General features: G+C 42.8%; 2 protein-coding genes across 2 annotated transcripts; both read left to right on the top strand.

The window, feature by feature from the left end:
• Positions 1 to 20,984: 20,984 nt before the first annotated feature.
• LOC147972709 (uncharacterized) lies at positions 20,985 to 22,418 on the top strand. The gene is made up of 2 exons (XM_087524437.1): positions 20,985 to 21,393; positions 21,463 to 22,418. Exons 1-2 carry the CDS (start codon positions 20,985 to 20,987, stop codon positions 22,416 to 22,418), a joined length of 1,365 nt encoding a protein of 454 aa, XP_087380563.1.
• A 178-nt stretch (positions 22,419 to 22,596) lies between these two features.
• Positions 22,597 to 23,133, top strand: LOC147972708 (uncharacterized). The gene has a single exon (XM_087524436.1). It carries the CDS (start codon positions 22,597 to 22,599, stop codon positions 23,131 to 23,133), a length of 537 nt encoding a protein of 178 aa, XP_087380562.1.
• The last annotated feature ends 33 nt before the right edge of the window (positions 23,134 to 23,166 follow it).

Here is a 23,166-nt window from a genome sequence, read left to right as displayed (position 1 = left end):
GATATCTATCTCTTTCATTTTTAACTAGGCCTCCACCGGCAATGCCATTGCATGGGGACCTGCCGCCCTAAGAGCAGTTTGCATTTAAATGGATGGATCTGCTCCTTGATCGCCACACCATCCAATTTGTTCTAAAGGATTCAATGACGTAGTTCATTTCATCGCAGGTGGTTGAGATCAAAATTTGCAGGGAGGGAAGGTGGCCACAGTACGTGCGAAATATTAGCCACATCTTCTCCTTTTGCCTTGGTACAGCACACCGGGCCATGGAAGTAACTATAGATCAAAATGGTAATGAATATAGACCACAGTGGACGTAAAACACGGTTAACTCCGACAGAGAGGCCTCCTTTGTGTTGATACCCGTTGTCGTCAAGCCCTTCGATCGATACCCGTTGTCGTCAATCCGTGTTGGAAAAGATGGGCAAACTCTCCTAAAAATACCAACCATATTTGCAGTGTTACTAGATGTCACCTTTTGACACTTGCGCGCTAGTTACAGTTAATCCCGCGAGACAGCTGCCCGCAACCAAAAAACTAAATATTTTAATTCCGATAGCGCGATTTGCGCTAGTAATACTGTCCAACTGCTGATTAATCACAAGGATTTCGGACATGTTTTTATGCCAGTTTGATGCACGTGACTGTCGCGCCATCATTGGGAAGTGTGGCTGTCCTGCTGCCCCCATGTAACCATGTACATTCTCTTCTCTTGTAGACCACAAGTTCGGCTGGTTGGTTGGGTTGACCTGCTGTCGTGACCATCTGGAGGAGGTTACGCCTTGCCATCAATCATTTACAGAATTTGCTACATTGCCGTTGCAGACTGTACGATGCTGAATAGGAGCCTGGACGATCTACCATGTCCTGTGACTGAATCCCGTTCTTCCTCGTCCCAGTCGACAATGAGACGCCTGTGATGGTCATCTAATGAACCTATATATGTTTTACCCTGAAAAGATTATAGAGGAGTGCTTGGAGAGGTGCCTAGTCAGGCTCCTGGTTTTATGCTAAGTATGGGTGCCTACTACGTTTATTTGGCACCGGTGTTCTGTAGACTCTTGTGATCTACTAACATAGATTGATAATTTGAAAAAAAAATAAGACCAACTCAAGGGTTAACCCTCGTTGGCATTCTTTTTATAGGGGAAACTCCACGAGCACCACGCGTCCAAGCCGGGACTTAAACTCGGGTGGGCTGGCAGCAACCTCAGCTGCATAAGGTGCAGGTTTATGACAAAATGTGTTGGGAGTGCCCTTGTGCAGTAAATAGGTATTGATGCATAAATTTCTTGGGGATTTGCGTATTATTTTTGTATCTAATTGACCTATCATCTAGGACGTTTTTTGACAGAAGTAATTAAGCCCCTGATATTTGCTAAGTTTAGGGCTCTGGTGTTTGGCTAGGCATTGGGTGCTTTTACTAACAGTATAATTGGTAGATACGTTGGCACTCCTAATGTGTTGCACCTTTCATTCTCTTAGTGGTTTGTATAAAAGCAAACTATCAATCATTTTGATATGTTTTGTATTCCAGAATAAAATCTGTGTATATGTAGATTAAGATATGGCATTTGTCTTTCTCCTCGTTAATTAGGCCTCCACACCCAACGTCGTTGCGTTGGGATCACCCTGAGAGCAGTTTGCATTCCAATAGACGAAGATTAAATGTGTGCTTCATGAGTCGATGTATCCTCTCCATCACTTCTCTCTAGCCAGCTATTCGACTGCCGCATTACCCCTTCGTCGCCGCACCCCTCCACTTTGCTCCAAAGGGATCCAGTCTGGTACTCATCCCATCGCAGGTCAAGATCGGTGTTCGAGGGAAGGGGAGGCGGGCTGTCACAAACTCACACAATGTATAAGAAATACAATCCATCTCCTTTTGCCTTGATGTACAACATACGAGGCCACGATGGATACGGGTACTAATATAAACCACAGTAGGTCGATAAAAATGGATCACGGCATGAATCAATATAGACCGCGACCGACATAAAAACGGCGATAACTCTGACAGAGCCCCTCCACATGGTGTGGATGCCCATCGTCGTCGATCCGTGTAGGAAAACACGGGCAACCCCCTAGAAACCCAACCATATTTGCACCATCAGCAACAGCAGTGGCACTGGCGGTTAGCTGGCGCCTTTCGACAGTTACACACACACACGCTTACACGCTGCATCTAATTCCACCCAATTTTCTCTTGTTTCGATTTCATGCTATAGCAACACTGGCCAACTGCTAATTGATTACGGGGATTTTGGGCGTGTTTTATGCCGGGTTTGATCGATGCACGTGGCTGTCACGGCTTCATGGCGATGTTGGACGTGCGTCTGTCCCCATGGTGCTATAACTCATGTCCTTTTCGGGGTGTGACCACATAGTAGTAGTAGCAGCAGCAGTGCATTCTCCATTGTAGGCCACAAGTTCGGCTGGCTTGTTGGTTGTGTTGACCTGCTGTGGTGACCATCTGGAGGAGGTTACGCCTTGCCATCAGTCGTTTTCTATTCCACCCTGCCCTGTGACCATCTGGCGTGACGCTGTAGAGAGGCTCTAGGTCTAGTAGCACGTAGGTAAGTACTTCCTCCTTTTCAAAATAGATGACCCAACTTTGTACTAACTTTGTATTAAAGTTAGTATAAAGTTGGGTCATCTATTTTAAAACGAAGGGAGTATGTTCGTAGCTCAACATGAGCCGGCTGGACGATCCATCTATTCTACTCCGTTCTGTGACCAGATCTCATGCCGGGAAAAAACATGTTATACATTGGATCATCTCTAGTGATTAATGTTTGCATGCTTCCAAGATTATAGTTATTAGAACAAGAGTTCTTTCCTAGTACCCCGAGTTTAATATGAGCCCTCCATTTGTTCAGATCCAACGGGCATGCTTAAATCGTACTCCATCGTAAGCATCAAGGAATACTGCAACCAAATACCAGAGAGTACCTTAATTCTGAAGGTATATTCATCATTTACAAGAACGAGGGATAAAAGAGTGGGCATGTGGGCTTATATCCCCCTATACCCTATACATGTAGGGTAGAGGGGGGATGGAAGAGTGGGCATGTGGGCTTCTATCCCCCCTATACTCTATACATTTAGGGTAGAGGGGGGATAAAAGAGTGGGCATGTGGGCTTCTACCCCCCCTATACCCTATACCTGTAGGGTAGAGGGGGAGACTCGGATCCAAAATTTGACAATTAGTATGATGATATTCGCGCGCGCGAGCAGTAAGCAATGCCGCCAATTAAACCAAAAGAAGAGGTCGAAGTCGCCATCAATAGCCAGCTAACTGCTTCCCCTAATTCACACACCAACTGCCAAGATCCGAAACGAACCAACATATCTGCCAGAACCTACCCTCATCGACCCTTTGTTGGCGCCAAATTGGACATCACTGTGGTAGGGAGAGGTCAAAGAGACCTTATTCCAATGCAGTGTTCCAAGGCAGAGGACCTGAAACCTAGAGGAAACTAGGACCTACTAGAAGGGAGAGAGGAAGGGTTCCAAGGCAGTGTTGTAGAAGAGAGCCTGGCCCTGGTGGCTAGGGTTGGACTTTCGCGGAGGTATGTCTCACTTCTCTCTTTTCCAATTCAGCAATCATCTTAAGTGGTATTGCTAGTACCACTATACCTGGCCTTACTCAACCGGAAGACTACTTGTATACCCCTTAACATTGTTGCTAGATAGTTGTCATTTTGCTTAAGAAAACTCATCTCATTTGCTTCAAGTGCACGAAAATGTCAAGCGCCAATAGGACAAGTTGTCATAGAATTACGTTTTTATTAGTTTGATACATTGAAGTCTTCATCCCCAATCACCTTCACATAAGGCACAATTTTCTTTTATTGGAAATGATATGCAACTGTATTTTTTTATCAAGGACCACCCTAAGAGCATGGTTAATAATATAGCCAACTGGTGGCTATAATATGTTGCCATGTCATTTATAACCAACGTGTATAGTGGTGAGCTACAAGAAAGTACACCATACACTCTTACATAGCTTCTTGAAGCCCGTGCTACAGCCGGCTGTAAATCTACAGCCCACCATGCTTGCTACTCCTTTTTTGACGATGATGCACACTTATGCACTACAGTTCATTCCGCGAGACAGCTACCCGCCACCCAAAAAAGTAATAATTCTAAGAGCACGATTTGCCGACCAACTTCTAATTAATTATGAAGATTTTGGGCGTTTGATGCACGTGACTGTCGTGCCTTCAGTGCTGATGTTGTACGTGTGTCTGTGCCCGCTGCCCCATGTAACCGAAATCCTTGATGGCACCACGCACACTCATCTTACAGTGTGAGCAGCAGGTTGGGCGACTGGTCTGGAGGTTATGCCTTAGCATCAATCGTTCTCTGCATTTGCTACCCTGCCGTTCATGCAACAGATCGTATTACGATACGAACTGGAGTAGCTGAATACGAGCCTCGGTGATCATCTAACCATGTCCTCCTAGGTATGACCAAACCTCACACGCATGGTCGGCTCACCGTTCGCTAATGGCATGCGACGTACCGCTGGACAGCGAGATGCGTATGGTGTTCCATAACTCTAGATGTGCGTGGTGTCTCGTATAAAATGTTCACCCCAAGCGAGCACTGCTAGGGCAACAAATTCGTCCTCTCCATTCGGTGAGCTCGCGGATCTGCCTCCCTGCTGCCTCCCGCTGCAACGGCCGATGACTGGGAGGGGGATCCCAGCGGCTAGTGGTTTAGGTTAGGATTTTTTTCCTTGCAGGAACGGCTCGAAGGTGGATCTCGGCGCTTCATCTATGTGATTTATCTTTCGGGCTTCAATTCTCTTTGAGTTCATCTATGAGGACAAAGTTGATGAAGTTCCTACGTGGATTCCCTGGAACGGCAAGGTTAGGGTTCTTGTCATGTCTGTGCGACAACGAGATTTGATGCCAAGCGCTTTAGATCGATTCAATGGTTCAATGGTGAAGACTGCTGCTTTAGGATGTAAGGTCGATGCGTCAATACTTGCTCTGAAGATGGACTGGTGGAAGACGGTGGCAGTGCGCCGCATGCGGTGCCCACTAAGAGTGCGTTCGACCAGTGTGTGTTGGGGAACGTAGTAATTTCAAAATTTTCCTACGCACACGCAAGATCATGGTGATGCACAGCAACGAAAGGGTAGTGTCGTCTACGTACCCTCGTAGACTGTAAGCGGAAGCGTTATAACAACGCGGTTGATGTAGTCGTATGTCTTCACGGTCGACCGATCCTCAGCACCGAACGTACGGCACCTCCGCGTTCAGCACACGTTCAGCTCGGTGACGTCCCGCGAACTCACAATCCAGTAATGCTTCCGGGAAGAGCTTCGTCAGCACGACGGTGTGGTGACGATGATGATGATGCTACCGACACAGGGCTTCGCCTAAGCACCGCTACGATATGACCGAGGTGGATTATGGTGGAGGGGGGCACTGCACACGGCTAAGAGATCAATGATCAATTGTTGTTGTCTCTGGGGTGCCCCCCTGCCCCCGTATATAAAGGAGCTAGGAGGGAGGCGGTCGGCCAAGGAGGAGGGCGCGCCAAGGGGCGAGTCCTACTCCCACCAGGAGTAGGACTCCTCCTTTCCTAGTAGGAGTGGGAGAAGGGAAGGAAGGGAAGGAGACATGAGGAAGGAAAGGGGGGCGCCGCCCCCCTCCTTGTCCAATTTGGACCAGAGGGGAGGGGGCGCGCGGCCTGCCCTGGCCGCCCCTCCTCTTCTCCACTAAGGCCCAATAGGCCCATTACATCCCCCGGGGGGTTCCGGTAACCCCCCGGTACTCCGGTATATGTCTAAAACCTCCCGAAACACTTTCGGTGTCCGAACATAGTCGTCCAATATATCGATCTTTACGCCTCGACCATTTCGAGACTCCTCGTCATGTCCGTGATCATATCCGGGACTCCTAACTACCTTCGATACATCAAAACACAAAAACTCATAATATCGATTGTCACAGAACTTTAAGCGTGCAGACCCTACGGGTTCGAGAACTATGTAGACATGACCGAGACATGTTTCCGGTCAATAACCAATAGCGGAACCTGGATGCTCATATTGGTTCCTACATATTCTATGAAGATCTTTATCGGTCAAACCGCATAACAACATACGTTGTTCCCTTTGTTATCGGTATGTTACTTGCCCGAGATTCGATCGTCGGTATCTTAATACCTAGCTCAATCTTGTTACTGGCAAGTCTCTTTACTCGTTCCGTAGTGCATTATTCTGTAACTAACTCATTAGTCACATTGCTTGCAAGGCTTATAGTGATGTGCATTACCGAGAGGGCCCAGAGATACCTCTCCGACAACCGGAGTGACAAATCCTATTATTGATCTATGCCAACTACTCAACAAACACCATCGGAAACACCTGTAGAGCACCTTTATAATCACTCAGTTACGTTATGACGTTTGGTAGCACACAAAGTGTTCTTTCGGTATTCGGGAGTTGCATAATCTCATAGTCATAGGAACATGTATAAGTAATGGTGAAAGCAATAGCAGTAAACTAAACGATCAAGTGCTAAGCTAACGAAATGGGTCAAGTCAATCAGATCATTCTCCTAATGATGTGATCCCGTTAATCAAATGACAACTCATGTCTATGGCTAGAAAACTCAACCATCTTTGATCAACGAGCTAGTCAAGTAGAGGCATACTAGTGACACTATGTTTGTCTATGTATTCACACATGTATTATGTTTCTGGTTAATACAATTCTAGCATTAATAATAAACATTTATCATGATATGAGGAAATAAATAATAACTTTATTATTGCCTCTAGGGCATATTTCCTTAAGTCTCCCACTTGCACTAGAGTCAATAATCTAGATTACAGAGTAATGATTCTAACACCCATGGAGTCTTGGTGCTGATCACGCTTTGCTCGTGGAAGAGGCTTAGTCAACGGGTCTGCAACATTCAGATCTGTATGTATCTTGCAAATCTCTATGTCTCCCACCTGGACTTGATCCCGGATGGAATTGAAGCATCTCTTGATGCGCTTGGTTCTCTTGTGAAATCTGGATTCTTTTGCCAAGGCAATTGCACCAGTATTGTCACAAAAGATTTTCATTGAACCTGATGCACTAGGTATGAAACCTAGATCAGATATGAACTCCTTCATCCAGACTCCTTCATTTACTGCTTCCGAAGCAGCTATGTACTCCGCTTCACACGTAGATCCCGCCATGACGCTTTGTTTAGAACTGCACCAACTGCCAGCTCCACCGTTCAATATAAACACGTATTTGGTTTGCGATTTAGAATCATCCGGATCAGTGTCAAAGCTTGCATCGACGTAACCATTTACGACGAGCTCTTTGTCACCTCCATAAACGAGAAACATATCCTTAGTCCTCTTTAGGTACTTTAGGATGTTCTTGATCGCTGTCCAGTGATCCACTCCTGGATTACTTTGGTACCTCCCTGCTAAACTAATAGCAAGGCACACATCAGGTCTGGTACACAGCATTGCATACATGATAGAGCCTATGGCTGAAGCATAGGGAACACTTTTCATTTTCTCTCTATCTTCTGCATTGGTCGGGCATTGAGTCTGACTCAACTTGACACCTTGTAACACAGGCAAGAACCCTTTCTTTACTTGATCCATTTTGAACTTTTTCAAAACTTTGTCAAGGTATGTGCTTTGTGAAAGTCCAATTAAGTGTCTTGATCTATCTCTATAGATCTTGATGCCCAATATGTAAGCAGCTTCACCGAGGTCTTTCATTGAAAAACTCTTATTCAAGTATCCTTTTATGCTATGCAGAAATTCTATATCATTTCCAATCAACAATATGCCATCCACATATAATATTAGAAATGCTACAGAGCTCCCACTCACTTTCTTGTAAATACAGACTTCTCCAAAAGTCTGTATAAAACCATATGCTTTGATCACACTATCAAAACGTTTATTCCAACTCCGAGAGGCTTGCACCATTCCATAAATGGATCATTGGAGCTTGCACATTTTGTTAGCTCCCTTTGGATCGACAAAACCTTCTGGTTGCATCATATACAACTCTTCTTCCAGAAATCCATTCAAGTATGCAGTTTTGATATCCATTTGCCAAATTTCATAATCATAAAATGCGGCAATTGCTAACATGATTCGGACAGACTTAAGCATCTCTACGGGTGAGAAAGTCTCATCGTAGTCAACCCATTGAACTTGTCAAAAACCTTTCGCAACAAGTCGAGCTTTGTAGACAGTAACATTACCGTCAGCGTCAGTCTTCTTCTTGAAGATCCATTTATTTTCTATGGCTTTCCGATCATCAGGCAAGTCAACCAAAGTCCACACTTTGTTCTCATACATGGATCCCATCTCAGATTTCATGGCCTCAAGCCATTTTGCGGAATCTGGGCTCACCATCGCCTCTTCATAGTTCGTAAGTTCGCCTTGGTCAAGTAACATGACCTCCAGAATAGGATTAATTACCGTACCACTCTGGAGAGGATCTTACTCTGGATGACCTACGAGGTTCGGTAGTAACTTGATCGGAAGTTTCATGATCAATTTCATTAGCTTCCTCACTAATTGGTGTAGGCATCACAGGAACCGGTTTTTGTGATGAACTACTTTCCAATAAGGGAGCAGGTACAGTTACCTCATCAAGTTCTACTTTTCTTTCACTCACTTCTTTCGAGAGAAATTCCTTCTCTGGAAAGGAATCATTCTTAGCAACAAATGTCTTGCCTTCGGATCTATGATAGAAGGTTTACCCAACAGTTTCCTTTGGGTATCCTATGAAGACACATTTCTCCGATTTGGGCTCGAGATTATCAGGTTGAAGCTTTTTCACATAAGCATCGCAGCCCCAAACTTTAAGAAACGACAACTTTGGTTTCTTGCCAAACCACAGTTCATAAGGCGTCGTCTCAACGGATTTCGATGGTGCCCTATTTAACGTGAATGCAGCCGTCTCTAAAGCATAACCCCAAAACGATAGCGGTAAATCATTAAGAGACATCATAGAACGCACCATATGTAGTAAAGTACAATTATGAGGTTCGGATACAACATTACGTTGTGGTGTTGCGGGTGGTGCTACCTCTTGAGCACTGCGTTGGTTTTCCCTTGAAGAGGAAAGGGTGATGCAGCAAAGTAGCGTAAGTATTTCCTTCAGTTTTTGAGAACCAAGGTATCAATCTAGTAGGAGGCTATGCGCGAGTCCCTCGCACCTACACAAAACAAATAAATCCTCGCAACCAATGCGATAAGGGGTTGTCAATCCCTACACAGTCACTTACGAGAGTGAGATCTGATAGATATGATAAGATAATATTTTTGGTATTTTGATGATAAAGATGCAAAGTAAAATAAAAGCAATGAAAATAACTAAGTATTGGAAGATTAATATGATGAGGATAGACCCGGGGGCCATAGATTTCACTAGTGGCTTCTCTCAAGAGCATAAGTATTTTACGGTGGGTGAGCAAATTACTATTGAGCAATTGACAGAATTGAGCATAGTTATGAGAATATCTAGGTATGATCATGTATATAGGCATCACGTCCAAGACAAGTAGACCGACTCCTGCCTGCATCTACTACTATTACTCCACACATTGACCGCTATCCAGCATGCATCTAGAGTATTAAGTTCATAAGAACAGAGTAACGCCTTAAACAAGATGACATGATGTAGAGGGATAAATTCATGCAATATGATAAAAAAAACCATCTTGTTATCCTCGATGGAAACAATACAATATGTGCCTTTCTGCCCCTACTGTCACTGGGGAAGGACATCACAAGATTGAACCCAAATCTAAGCACTTCTCCCATTGCAAGAAAGATCAATCTAGTAGGCCAAACCAAACTAATAATTCGAAGAGACTTGCAAAGATAACCAATCATACATAAAAGAATTCAGAGAAGATTAAAATATTGTTCATAGATAAATTTGATCATAAACCCACAATTCACCGGTCTCAACAAACACACCGCAAAAGAAGATTACATCGAATAGATCTTCACAAGAGAGGGGGAGAACTTTGTATTGAGATCCAAAAAGAGAGAAGAAGCCATCTAGCTAATAACTATGGACCCGTAGGTCTGAGGTAAACTACTCACACTTCATTGGAGAGGCTATGGTGTTGATGTAGAAGCCCTCCGTGATTGATGCCCCCTCCGGCGGAGCTCCGGAACAGGCCCCAAGATGGGATCTCGTGGATACAGAAAGTTACGGCGGTGGAATTAGGGTTTTGGCTCCGTATCTAATCGTTTGGGGGTACGTAGGTATATATAGGAGGAAGAAGTATGTCGGTGGAGCAATAGGGGGCCCACGAGGGTGGAGGGCGCGCTTGGGGGGTGGTAGGTGCGCCCCCCTACCTCGTGGCCTCCATGTTGGTTGCTTGACGTAGGGTCCAAGTCTCCTGGGTCTTGTTCGTTCCAAAAATCACGTTTCCGAAGGTTTCATTCTGTTTGGACTCCCTCTGATATTCCTTTTCTTCGAAACCCTAAAATAGGCAAAAAACAGCAATTCTGGGTTGGGCCTCCGGTTAGTAGGTTAGTCCCAAAAATAATATAAATGTGTATAATAAAGCCCAATGATGTCCAAAACAGTAGATAATATAGCATGGAGCAATAAAAAATTATAGATACGTTGGAGACGTATCAAGCATCCCCAAGCTTAATTCCTGCTCGTCCTCGAGTAGGTAAATGATAAAAACAGAATTTTTGATGTGGAATGCTACTTGGCATAATTTCAATGTAATTCTTCTTAATTATGGTATGAATATTCAGATCCGAAAGATTCAAGACAAAAGTTCAATATTGACATAGAAATAATAATACTTCAAGCATACTAACTAAGCAATTATGTCTTCTCAAAATAACATGGCCAAAGAAAGTTATCCCTACAAAATCATATAGTCTGGCTATGCTCTATCTTCACCACACAAAGTATTTAAATCATGCACAACCCCGCTGACAAGCCAAGCAATTGTTTCATACTTTTGACATTCTCAAAACTTTTTCAATCTTCACGCAATACATGAGCGTGAGCCATGGACATAACACCTTAGGTGGAATAGAATGGTGGTTGTGGAGGAGACAGAAAGGAGAAGATAGTCTCACATCGACTAGGCGTATCAACGGGCTATGGAGATGCCCATCAATAGATATCAATGTGAGTGAGTAGGGATTGCCATGCAACGGATGCACTAGAGCTATAAGTATATGAAAGCTCAAAAATAAACTAAGTGGGCGTGCATCCAACTTGCTTGCTCACGAAGACCTAGGGCATTTTGAGGAAGCCCATCATTGGAATATACAAGTCAAGTTCTATAATGAAAAATTCCCACTAGTATATGAAGGTGATAACAAAGGAAACTCTCTACTATGAAGATCATGGTGCTACTTTGAAGCACAAGTGTGGTAAAAGGATAGTAGCATTGTCCCTTCTCTCTTTTTCTCTCATCTTTTTTTATTTGGGCCTTTTCTCTTCTTCTTTTTATGGCCTCTTTTTTTTGTCCGGAGTCTCATCCCGATTGTGGGAGAATCATAGTCTCCATCATCCTTTCCTCACTTGGGACAATGCTCTAATAATGATGATCATCACACTTTTATTTTCTTACAACTCAAGAATTACAACTCGATACTTAGAACAAGATATGACTCTATATGAATGCCTCCGGCGGTGTACCGGGATATGCAATGACTCATGAGTGACATGTATGAAAGAATTATGAATGGTGGCTTTACCACAAATACAATGTCAACTACATGATCATGCAAAGCAATATGACAATGATGGAGCGTGTCATAATAAACGGAACGGTGGAAAGTTGCATGGCAATATATCTCGGAATGGCTATTGGAATGCCATGATAGGTAGGTATGGTGGCTGTTTTGAGGAAGGTATATGGTGGGTGTATGATACCGGCGAAAGGTGGGCGGTATTAGAAAGGATAGCAATGATGGAAGGGTGAGAGTGTGTATGATCCATTGACTCAACATTAGTCATAAAGAACTCATATACTTATTGCAAAAATCTACAAGTTATCAAAGCAAAGTATTACGCGCATGCTCCTAGGGGGATAGATTGGTAGGAAAAGACCATCACTCGTCCCCGGCCGCCACTCATAAGGAAGACAATCAATAAATAAATCATGCTCCGACTTCATCACATAATGGTTCACCATACATGCATGCTACGGGAATCACAAACTTTAACATAATTATTTCTCAAATTCACAACTACTCAACTAGCATGACTCTAATATCACCATCTCCATATCTCAAAACAATTATCAAGCATCAAACTTCTCTTAGCATTCAACACACTCATAAGAGAATTTTATTATTAATCTTGTATACCTAGCATATAAGGATTATTTAAGCAAATTACCATGCTATTTAAGACTCTCAAAATAATCTAAGTGAAGCATGAGATATCAATAGTTTCTATAAAACAAATCCACCACCGTGCTCTAAAAGATATAAGTGAAGTACTAGAGCAAAACTATATAACTCAAAATATATAAGTGAAGCACAGAGAGTATTCTAATAATTTCAGAATCATGTGTGTCTCTCTCAAAAGGTGTGTTCAGAAAATATGATTGTGGTAAACTAACAAATAAAGACTCAAATCATGCAATACGCTCCAAGCAAAACACATATCATGTGGTGAATAAAAATATAGCTCCAAGTAAAGTTACCGATAGAAGTAGACGAAAGAGGGGATGCCTTCCGGGGCATCCCCAAGCTTTGGCTTTTAGGTGTCCTTAGATTATCTTGGGGATGCCATGGGCATCCCCAATCTTAGGCTCTTGACACTCCTTGTTCCATAATCCATCAAATCTTTACCCAAAACTTGAAAACTTCACAACACAAAACTTAAAGTAGAAAATCTCGTGAGCTCCGTTAGCGAAAGAAAACAAAACACCACTTCAAGGTACTGTAATGAACTCATTCTTTATTTATATTGGTGTTAAACCTACTGTATTCCGACTTCTCTATGGTTTATAAACTATTTTACTAGCCATAGATTCATCAAAATAAGCGAACAACACACGAAAAACAGAATCTATCAAAAACAGAACAGTCTGTAGTAATCTGTAGCTAGCGCAAGATCTGGAACCCCAAAAATTCTGAAATAAATTGCTGGATGTGATAAATTTATCTATTATCAATCTGCAAAAAAATTAACGAAATATCACTTTTCAAATAAAAATGGCAGCAGTTCTCGTGAGCGCTAAAGTTTCTGTTTTTACAGCAAGATTAACAAGACTTTCCCCAAGTCTTCCCAACGGTTCTACTTGGTACAAATACTAATTAGACACAAAAAACACAACCAAAACAGAGGCTAGATAAATTATTTATTACTAAACAGGAGCAAAAAGTAAGGAATAAAAATAAAATTAGGTTGCCTCCCAACAAGCGCTATCGTTTAACGCCCCTAGCTAGGCATAAAAAGCAAGGATAGATCTAGGTATTGCCATCTTTGGTAGGCAATCCATAAGTGGCTCTCATAATAGATTCATAAGGTAATTTAATTTTCTTTCTAGGAAAGTGTTCCATGCCTTTCCTTAACGGAAATTGGAATCTAAAATCTCCTTCCTTCATATCAATAATTGCACCAATCGTTCTAAGGAAAGGTCTACCAAGAATAATAGGACATGAAGGATTGCAATCTATATCAAGAACGATAAAATCTACGGGCACATAATTACTATTTGCAATAATAAGAACATCATTAATTCTTCCCATAGGTTTCTTAATAGTGGAATCCGCAAGGTGCAAGTTTAGAGAGCAACCATGAAAATCACGGAAACCTAACAAATCACACAAAGTCTTTGGAATCGTGGAAACACTAGCACCCAAATCACACAATGCATAGCATTCATGGTTTTTAATTTTAATTTTAATAGTTGGTTCCCACTCATCATAAAGTTTTCTAGGGATAGAAACTTCCAACTCCAGTTTTTCTTCATAAGATTGCATCAAAGCATCAACGATATGTTTGGTAAAAGCTTTATTTTGGCTATAAGCATGAGGAAAATTTAGCACGGATTGTAACAAGGAAATACAATCTATCAAAGAGCAGCTATTATAATTAAATTCCTTGAAATCCAAAATAGTAGGTTCATTAACATCTAGAGTTTTGATCTCTTCAATCCCACTCTTATCAAATTTAGCATCAGGATCTAAAAACTCTGAATTTTTGGAACGCCTTCTAGGTAAAGGTGGATCATATTAAGTCCCATCATTATCAAGATTCATATTTCAAAACAAAGATTTAATAGGGGAAACATCAATAACTTTTAGATCTTCATCTTTATTATCATGGTAACTAGAAGAACACGTTTTTATAAAGGAATCTTTCTTAGCATGCATCCCAGCAGTTCTTTCTTTGCACTCATCAATGGAAATTCTCATGGATTTGAGAGACTCATTGATATCATGCTTAGGTGGAATAGATCTAAGTTTCAAAGAATCAACATCAAGAGAAATTCTATCAACGTTCCTAGCCAACTCATCAATCTTAAGCAATTTTTCTTCAATCAAAGCATTGAAATTCTTTTGCGAAGTAATAAATTGTTTAATATTAGATTCAAAATCAGAGGGAATCTTATTATAATTTCCATAATAATTGTTGTAGGAATTACCATAATTATTAGAGGAATTACTAGGATAAGGCCTAGGATTAAAATTTCCTCTATACGCGTTGTTACCAAAATTGTTCCTACCAACAAAATTCACATCCATAGATTCATTATTATTCTCAATCAAAGTAGACAAAGGCATATCATTAGAATCATAAGAAACACTTTTATTAGCAAATAATTTCATAAGTCCATCCATCTTTCCACTCAAAACATTAATTTCTTCTATCGCATGCACTTCCTTATTAGTAGATCTTTCAGTGTGCCATTGAGAATAATTAACCATAATATTATCTAGGAGTTTAGTAGCTTCTCCTAAAGTGATTTCCATAAAAGTGCCTCCCACGTCCGAATCTAAAAGATTTCTAGAAGCAATTCAATCCGGCATAAAAAATTGTATAATCATCCACAAAATCAAACCATGAGTAGGGCAATTACATATCATTAATTTCATCCTCTCCCAAGCTTTTGCAACATGTTCATGATCAAGTTGCTTAAAATTCATAATATCGTTTCTAAGAGAGATGATCTTAGCGGGAGGAAAATACTTAGAGATAAAAGCATCTTTGCACTTATTCCAAGAGTCAATACTAGTTTTAGGCAAAGACGAAAACCAAGCTTTAGCACGATCTCTAAGCGAAAAAGGAAATAGCTTCAATTTAACAATATCATTGTCCACATCTTTCTTCTTTTGTATATCACACAAATCAATGAAGCTATTTAGATGGGTAGCGGCATCTTCACTAGGAAGGCTGGAAAACGGATCTTTCATGACAAGATTCAGTAAGGCAGCATTAATTTCACAAGATTCAACATTGGTAAGAGGAGCAATCAGAGTGCTAATAAAATCATTGTTGTTGGTATTGGTAAAGTCACACAATTTAGTGTTATCTTGAGCCATCGTGATAAGAAAGCAATCCAACACACAAGCAGACACGAAATGGGCAAAAAGAGGCAAATAGAGAAGGAGAGGGAGGATAGAGAGAGAGGGCAAATAAAACGGCAAGGGTGAAGTGGGGGAGAAGAAAACGAGAGGCAAATGGCAAATAATGTAATGCAGGAGATAAGGTTTTGTGATGGGTACTTGGTATGTTTGACTTTTGCGTAGACCTCCCCGGCAACGGCGTCAGAAATGGCTCGTTGTCGGGAGTCAAATCTTGACTTGCGCGAACCTCCCCGGCAACGGCGCCAGAAATCCTTCTTGCTACCTCTTGAGCACTGCGTTGGTTTTCCCTTGAAGAGGAAAGGGTGATGCGGCAAAGTAGCGTAAGTATTTCCCTCGGTTTTTGAGAACCAAGGTATCAATCCAGTAGGAGGCTACGCGCAAGTCCCTCGCACCTACACAAAACATATAAATCCTCTCAACCAACGCGATAAGGGGTTGTCAATCCCTACACGGTCACTTACGAGAGTGAGATCTGATAGATATGATAAGATAATATTTTTGGTATTTTGATGATAAAGATGCAAAGTAAAATAAAAGCAATGAAAATAACTAAGTATTGGAAGATTAATATGATGAAGATAGACCCGGGGGCCATAGGTTTCACTAGTGGCTTCTCCCAAGAGCATAAGTATTTTATGGTGGGTGAACAAATTACTATTGAGCAATTGACAGAATTGGGCATAGTTATGAGAATATCTAGGTATGATCATGTATATAGGCATCACGTCCAAGACAAGTAGACCGACTCCTGCCTGCATCTACTACTATTACTCCACACATCGACCGCTATCCAGCATGCATCTAGAGTATTAAGTTCATAAGAACAGAGTAACGCCTTAAGCAAGATGACATGATGTAGAGGGATAAATTCATGCAATATGATAAAAAAAACCCCATCTTGTTATCCTCGATGGCAACAATACAATACGTGCCTTGCTGCCCCTACTGTCACTGGGAAAGGACACCGCAAGATTGAACCCAAAGCTAAGCACTTCTCCCATTGCAAGAAAGATCAATCTAGTAGGCCAAACCAAACTGATAATTCAAAGAGACTTGCAAAGATAACCAATCATACATAAAAGAATTCAGAGAAGATTCAAATATTGTTCATAGATAAACTTGATCATAAACCCACAATTCATCGGTGTAAACAAACACACCGCAAAAGAAGATTACATCGAATAGATCTCCACAAGAGAGGGGGAGAACTTTGTATTGAGATCCAAAAAGAGAGAAGAAGCCATCTAGCTAATAACTATGGACCCGTAGGTCTGAGGTAAACTACTCACACTTCATTGGAGAGGCTATGGTGTTGATGTAGAAGCCCTCCGTGATCGATGCCCCCTCCGGCGGAGCTCCAGAACAGACCCCAAGATGGGATCTCGTGGATACAGAAAGTTACGGCGGTGGAATTAGGGTTTTGGCTCCGTATCTGATTGTTTGGGGGTACGTAGGTATATATAGGAGGAAGAAGTATGTCGGTGGAGCAACAGAGGGCCCACGAGGGTGGTGGGCGCGCCTGGGGGGTAGGCGCGCCCCCTACCTCGTGGCCTCCCTGTTGGTTGCTTGACGTAGGGTCCAAGTCTCATGGGTCTTGTTTGTTCCAAAAATCACGTTCCCGAAGGTTTCATTCCGTTCGGACTCCATTTGATATTCCTTTTCTTAGAAACCCTAAAATAGGCAAAAAAAACAGCAATTCTGGGCTGGGCCTCCGGTTAGTAGGTTAGTCCCAAAAATAATATAGAAGTGTATAATAAAGCCCAATAATGTCCAAAACAGTAGATAATATAGCATGGAGCAATCAAAAATTATAGATACGTTGGAGATGTATCAGGTGGCGTGAGCTGCGAAACTATTTCGCATTGTTTCAAATGTAGACCAAACTCGTAACTCAAATATTCTCCTCCACGATCAGATCATAGAAACTTTATTTTCTTGTTGCGATGATATTTCACTTCACTCTGAATTTCTTTGAACTTTTCAAATGTTTTAGACTTATGTTTCATTAAGTAGATATATCCATATCTGCTCAAATCATCTGTGAAGGTGAGAAAATAACGATACTCGTCGTGAGCCTCAATATTCATCGGGCCACATACATTAGTATGTATGATTTTTAGTAAATCTGTTGCTCGCTCCATTGTTCCGGAGAACGGCGTTTTAGTCATCTTGCCCATGAGGATGGTTCGCAAGTACCAAGTGATTCATAATCAAGTATTTCCAGAAGTCCATCAATATGGAGTTTCTTCATGCGCTTTACACCAATATGACCCAAACGGTAGTGCCACAAATAAGTTGCACTATCATTATCAACTCTGCATCTTTTGCTTTCAATATTATGAATATGTGTATCACTACTATCGAGATTCAACACAAATAGACCACTCTTCAAGGGTGCATGACCATAAAAGATATTACTCATATAAATAGAACAACCATTATTCTCAGATTTAAATGAATAACCGTCTCGCATCAAACAAGATCCAGATATAACGTTCATGCTTAACGCTGGCACCAAATAATTATTATTCGGGTCTAAAACTAATCTCGAAGGTAGATGTAGAGGTATCGTGCCGACAGCGATCACATCGACTTTGGAACCATTTCCCACACGCATCGTCACCTCGTCCTTAGCCAATCTTCGCTTAATCCGTAGTCCCTGTTTCGAGTTGCAAATATTAGCAACAGAACCAGTATCAAATACCCATGTGCTACTGCGAGCTCCAGTAAGGTACACATCAATAACATGTATATCACATATACCTTTGTGCACCTTGCCATCCTTCTTATCCGCCAAATACTTGGGGCAGTTCCACTTCCAGTGACCAGTCTGTTCGCAGTAGAAGCACTCAGTCTCAGGCTTAGGTCCAGACTTAGGTTTCTTCTCTTGAGCAGCAACTTGTTTGCCGTTCTTCTTGAAGTTCCCCTTTTTCTTTCCTTTACCCTTTTTCTTGAAACTGGTGGTCTTGTTGACCATAAACACTTGATGCCCCTTCTTGATTTCTACCTCCGCAACTTTTAGCATTACGAAGAGCTCAGGAATTGTCTTATCCATCCCTTGCATATTATAGTTCATCACGAAGCTCTTGTAGCTTGGTGGCAGTGATTGAATAATTTTGTCAACCACACTATCATCCCGAAGATTAACTCCCACTTGAATCAAGTGATTATTATATCCAGACATTTTGAGTATATGTTCACTGACAGAACAATTCTCCTCCATCTTGCAACTGTAGAAATTATTGGAGACTTCATATCTCTCAATCCGGGCATTTGCTTGGAATATTAACTTCAATTCCTGGAACATCCCATATGCTCCATGACGTTTAAAACATCGTTGAAGTTCCGGTTCTAAGCCGTAAAGCATGGCACACCGAACTATTGAGTAGTCATCAGCTTTGCTCTGCTAGACGTTCTTAACGCTGTTAGTAGCATCTGCAGCAGGCCTGGCACCCAGTGGTGTTGGGCTTTGGTGTGAGGTCTGGGCAGGCGGCCTGGACAATACACACCACTTCATCAAGTTGATAGGAGTAGCGACAGATGTTATCAAGATGGTTGCTTCAAACTTATTGATGTATAGATGTTGTAAGGTCTTGGTGAATCTATATCTATACCTACTAATAAAGTAAGGCGTGTTTCTCCAAAAAATTCATCCGTTCACCTTCGTTCACCGATGAATTTTTTTATCCGAGGTGGTACTAAATTTTTGTGCATTCGTCTGCTAGTAAAAAAAACTATTTGTCTAGAATTTCATATCTGGGCCAGGCGCGGGGGCCCAGCGAACCAAGCCTACTTATTTTCTTGCCACAAAGCTAGGAGAAACCCATTCGCCGCACGGTGCGTCAAATAGTCAAAACTTCGTACAGGTCACCCAATACTGGGCCGGGCCATTTTCGTTTTAACCCATTTTCTTAATGCCCTTGGTTGTGGTAGTTCAGAGCTTGTGACATCGTCTACCCCAACATGTGATGTATACCCAACTCATTCCCAGACAACATGTGTTGTTGTGAATGACCAAGTGAGTTATAGCATAACAGACGATAAAAGGGAGCAGAGAAATGCACGACGGCAAGCAACTTATCGAAAGAAAAAGGATGAACAGGTCAAGCTCCAAAATGAAAAGCAGACTGTTTCCCGACCCCCTCTTGGTGATATCACTAATATTGATCAGCCTTCCAGTTCAATGCCAGGTACGGGTGTTTAAAGTTATGAGCTTACGGCGGTGACAAACCAAATTTGGGAATCAAATATTAGAATACGCACTTTTAGCTTTGAATTAACTCACTGTAGTACGAGATACATGCTGGCTAGACAAGAAATATTAGGGCATTTACAAACAAAGTATATGGAACAAAAAATGGCTGAAGAAAAGAGTAGACGTGCTGGCTTAGTTCGGGATCTTCATGATTGTTGAGCATTGATGAGATGATTATGTTTTAACTTTATTGTTGAACCAGCCAACCCATCAAACCGGAACTATACATCCCGACCCCCTCTTGGTGATATCACTAATATTGATCAGCCTTCCGGTTCGATGCCAGGTACGGGTGTTTAAAGTTTTAAACATAACAATCATAATATAGATTCATTTATTGTACCCATCGAGCTTGAACTATACATCCTTGTCACATGATGATGCTCCAGAAGATGGGTCCGCATCAGCCATTGCTGAATTCAATCATGAAAAAGAGTTGGCTAGGAGGCAACATGCAAGAGACCGCAGTAGTAATATGGCAGACGAACAAAGGGATCGGAGAAACGCACAGAGACGGGCATCTTATTGGAAGAAAAAGGAAGAGGGTACGATCAACCTCCAAAACAATAATCAAGTGCAGCGTGAGCGACGAAAGGAACAACGAAACAGCAGGACCCCTGATGAGCAGGGGGAGTCAAGTGCGAAGAGAAAGGCAGACTATGCTAGAAGGAAAAACACCCCGTGTGCTGAATCGATCGCAATGCCACGTCCAGATCTAACTAGCGCATTGTCCAGCTCTCCCTCTTTCAACACTCACACCAATTGTCCAACCCTCACACTTCCAACCATCACACAACAATCCGGCTGTGAACATATAGATCGTGCTACAACTGTCAAGTCGGCCCCCACATACATTCGCAACACCGAAACCGATGGTAGTTATCCCATCAACAATCATCTTTCATTTTGTAATCATTCATCGGTTATTTATACCAAATTCGATAATGTTGTAGGTGCATACCTAAGCAGAACCTTAGGTGATGGTGATGTAGATGGCGACCTCATCGAAATAATGAGCACCTACAAAGTGCCGACCAGCAAACCAGTGATCCGGTAACAATTGCGGATAATGGAGTTGACAAGCAGAGTCATGAGTCTAGAGCTCGGCGTAGGACAAGAGAGCGAGCTTGCAAGGGAAGTATGGCGGCGATGAAGCGTCAGGAGAAAATTGGCAAGCGAAAAACATGTACGCAGGTGCCACGTGGTGAGAGGAATGCTCTGCTAGATCGTCGTAATGAAAGGTTTGCAGGTAGGGTTAATACCCCAACCGTCAGGTCCATCTCCATACCAAAAATGAGCTCAACGGGACAACCTACCATAGTTGAAGCACACAGAGCCTCAACATCATCTAACACGCCGGATTACACGATCAGAAGTGAAGGTAACACCCATATCCTTACTCTCCTTGCGTCCCTTGAGACTGAACCCTCATTTGTGTTGTTTGGCACCTGGGCAGATGACATGGACGCTTACCTCAATGGTCTCATGAATGATGATGTCAATCCTGACGACCTCTTTGACGATGAATATTACCTGTTTGCTGGTGAAGGTATGTACAATCACTTGAGCGTGATCCACATGTTGGGGGTATCGCACTAATTGGAAACATTGTTTGCAGGCTCAGATGCTGATGACTTGGAGCACGACGAATTGGAAGACTCAAGACACAAAAACTATGTCGACCATGATCCATTTGACTATGTGTACTCAAACCTACCAGCTAACACACACATCCTGAAGCACGCCGCAAACTGCGACCACTGCAAGGCCAAGAAGTTTGTCAGCGAGGCCCCGGGATTCTGCTGTCGCAGTGGGCAGATCGAGCTAAAGCAACCGGAGCCCATCCCGGAGCTCATGAGGCTTTGGTCTAGCATTGATGCGGACGCTAGGCATTTTCGGGAGAACATACGGTTCTTCAACGGACACTTCTCCTTCACAACCCTCGGCGTCAGCCTCGATGAAACATACACAAACATGAAGTCTGGGGTGTACACGTTCCGGGCGCACGGCACCATCTACCACAACGTTCATTCCTTCGGGCCAACATCCCCTCCAGATCATCTACAGTTGTACTTCTACGATGACGACCCAGGCCTAACCCATCGCAAGGCTGCCACCGAGCAATTAGACCAGGATGTCGTCAGAAAGTTGGTGCACATACTCAGGGAAAACCCATACTCTCGGCAATTTAGGAGTTTGGGTGCGCACAGGGACAACCTCGACGATTACAGGATAGACCTCAACACTGACCAGAGACTAGACCAACGGAAGTATAATAGACCTCTGTCATCTGAGGTCGCTGCAATTTGGGTGGAGGGCACTGACCTAGCGAAGAGGTTCGATCGTAGGATTACACTTTGTGGGAACGACAACCAGAGGCACAGTATACATGTGACGGCTGGCTCGTATGACCCGCTCTCTTACCCACTCTTCTACCCAAGGGGGGAGCTCGGTTGGCACCCGAAACTACCTAAACGTAATGTCCCTTGGCCGGTTGTGCAACGACCAAGAGGTGGACGTGATGATGATGAGGAGGAGGATGCATGTAAGCCTTATGTGTATTATGTCATTTGATGTATTGTGTAGTTCTCATATGAATTCTAACTTCCGCGCTACTCATCCATGTGCAGAGGGGAATAGCAGGTTATGCGTCTCCGTGAGAGACTACTACTGTTACATGCTGCAGACACGACCTGGGATATTCAATCCCATACTCTGTGGAGCACGATTGCTCCAGCAATGGGGGGTGGACATGTACATCAAGATTGAGAGTTGTAGGTTGAAATGGTACAGGAAGAACCAGACAAAGATCCGTGCCGACCTGTATAAAGGAGTTGTTGATGCAATTACATCCGGGGAGACCCGGGCAAGTGCTGTTGGAGTAAGGATAATGCTCCCTGGAACGTACCCAGGTGGCGACCGCGACATGAAGCGGAGGCATATGGATGCCATGGCAATTGTCCATACGTACGAGAAGCCTGACATCTTCTTGACCATGACCTGCAACCCTAACTGGGAAGAGATAACGAATGAGTTGTTTCCTGGTCAGACAGCGCAAGATCGACCTGATCTTGTGGCTCGTGTGTTCCATGGCAAGCTAGAGGCTATGAAAGAGCTCTTGTTCAAGAAGAATATCCTGGGTGTTGTTGTCGCACATGTATACGTAGTCGAGTTCCAGAAGAGGGGCCTCCCCCATGCACACTTTTTGTTGATCATGGATTCTGCCTATAAGCTTGTCGTTCCGGAGCAGTACGACCGACTCATTTCTGCCGAGCTCCCAGACAAGTAGAAGTATCCTGAACTCCACGCCTTGGTGGTGAAA

The sequence above is a fragment of the Triticum urartu genome, chromosome 5A (genome assembly GCF_056163025.1).
Source record: "Triticum urartu cultivar PI428250 chromosome 5A, HENAU_Tu73, whole genome shotgun sequence".
Lineage (NCBI taxonomy): Eukaryota > Viridiplantae > Streptophyta > Magnoliopsida > Poales > Poaceae > Triticum > Triticum urartu.
Note: the sequence above shows the minus strand (reverse complement) of the source record. Positions and strands in the feature narration are given on the sequence as shown.

Coding starts and splice junctions, on each gene's coding strand:
- LOC147972708 (XM_087524436.1), top strand. CDS start 22,597: ATGTACATCAAGATTGAGAGTTGTAGGTTGAAATGGTACAGGAAGAAC.
- LOC147972709 (XM_087524437.1), top strand. CDS start 20,985: ATGGCGGCGATGAAGCGTCAGGAGAAAATTGGCAAGCGAAAAACATGT. Junction 21,394..21,462: donor TTACCTGTTTGCTGGTGAAG/GTATGTACAATC, acceptor CATTGTTTGCAG/GCTCAGATGCTGATGACTTG.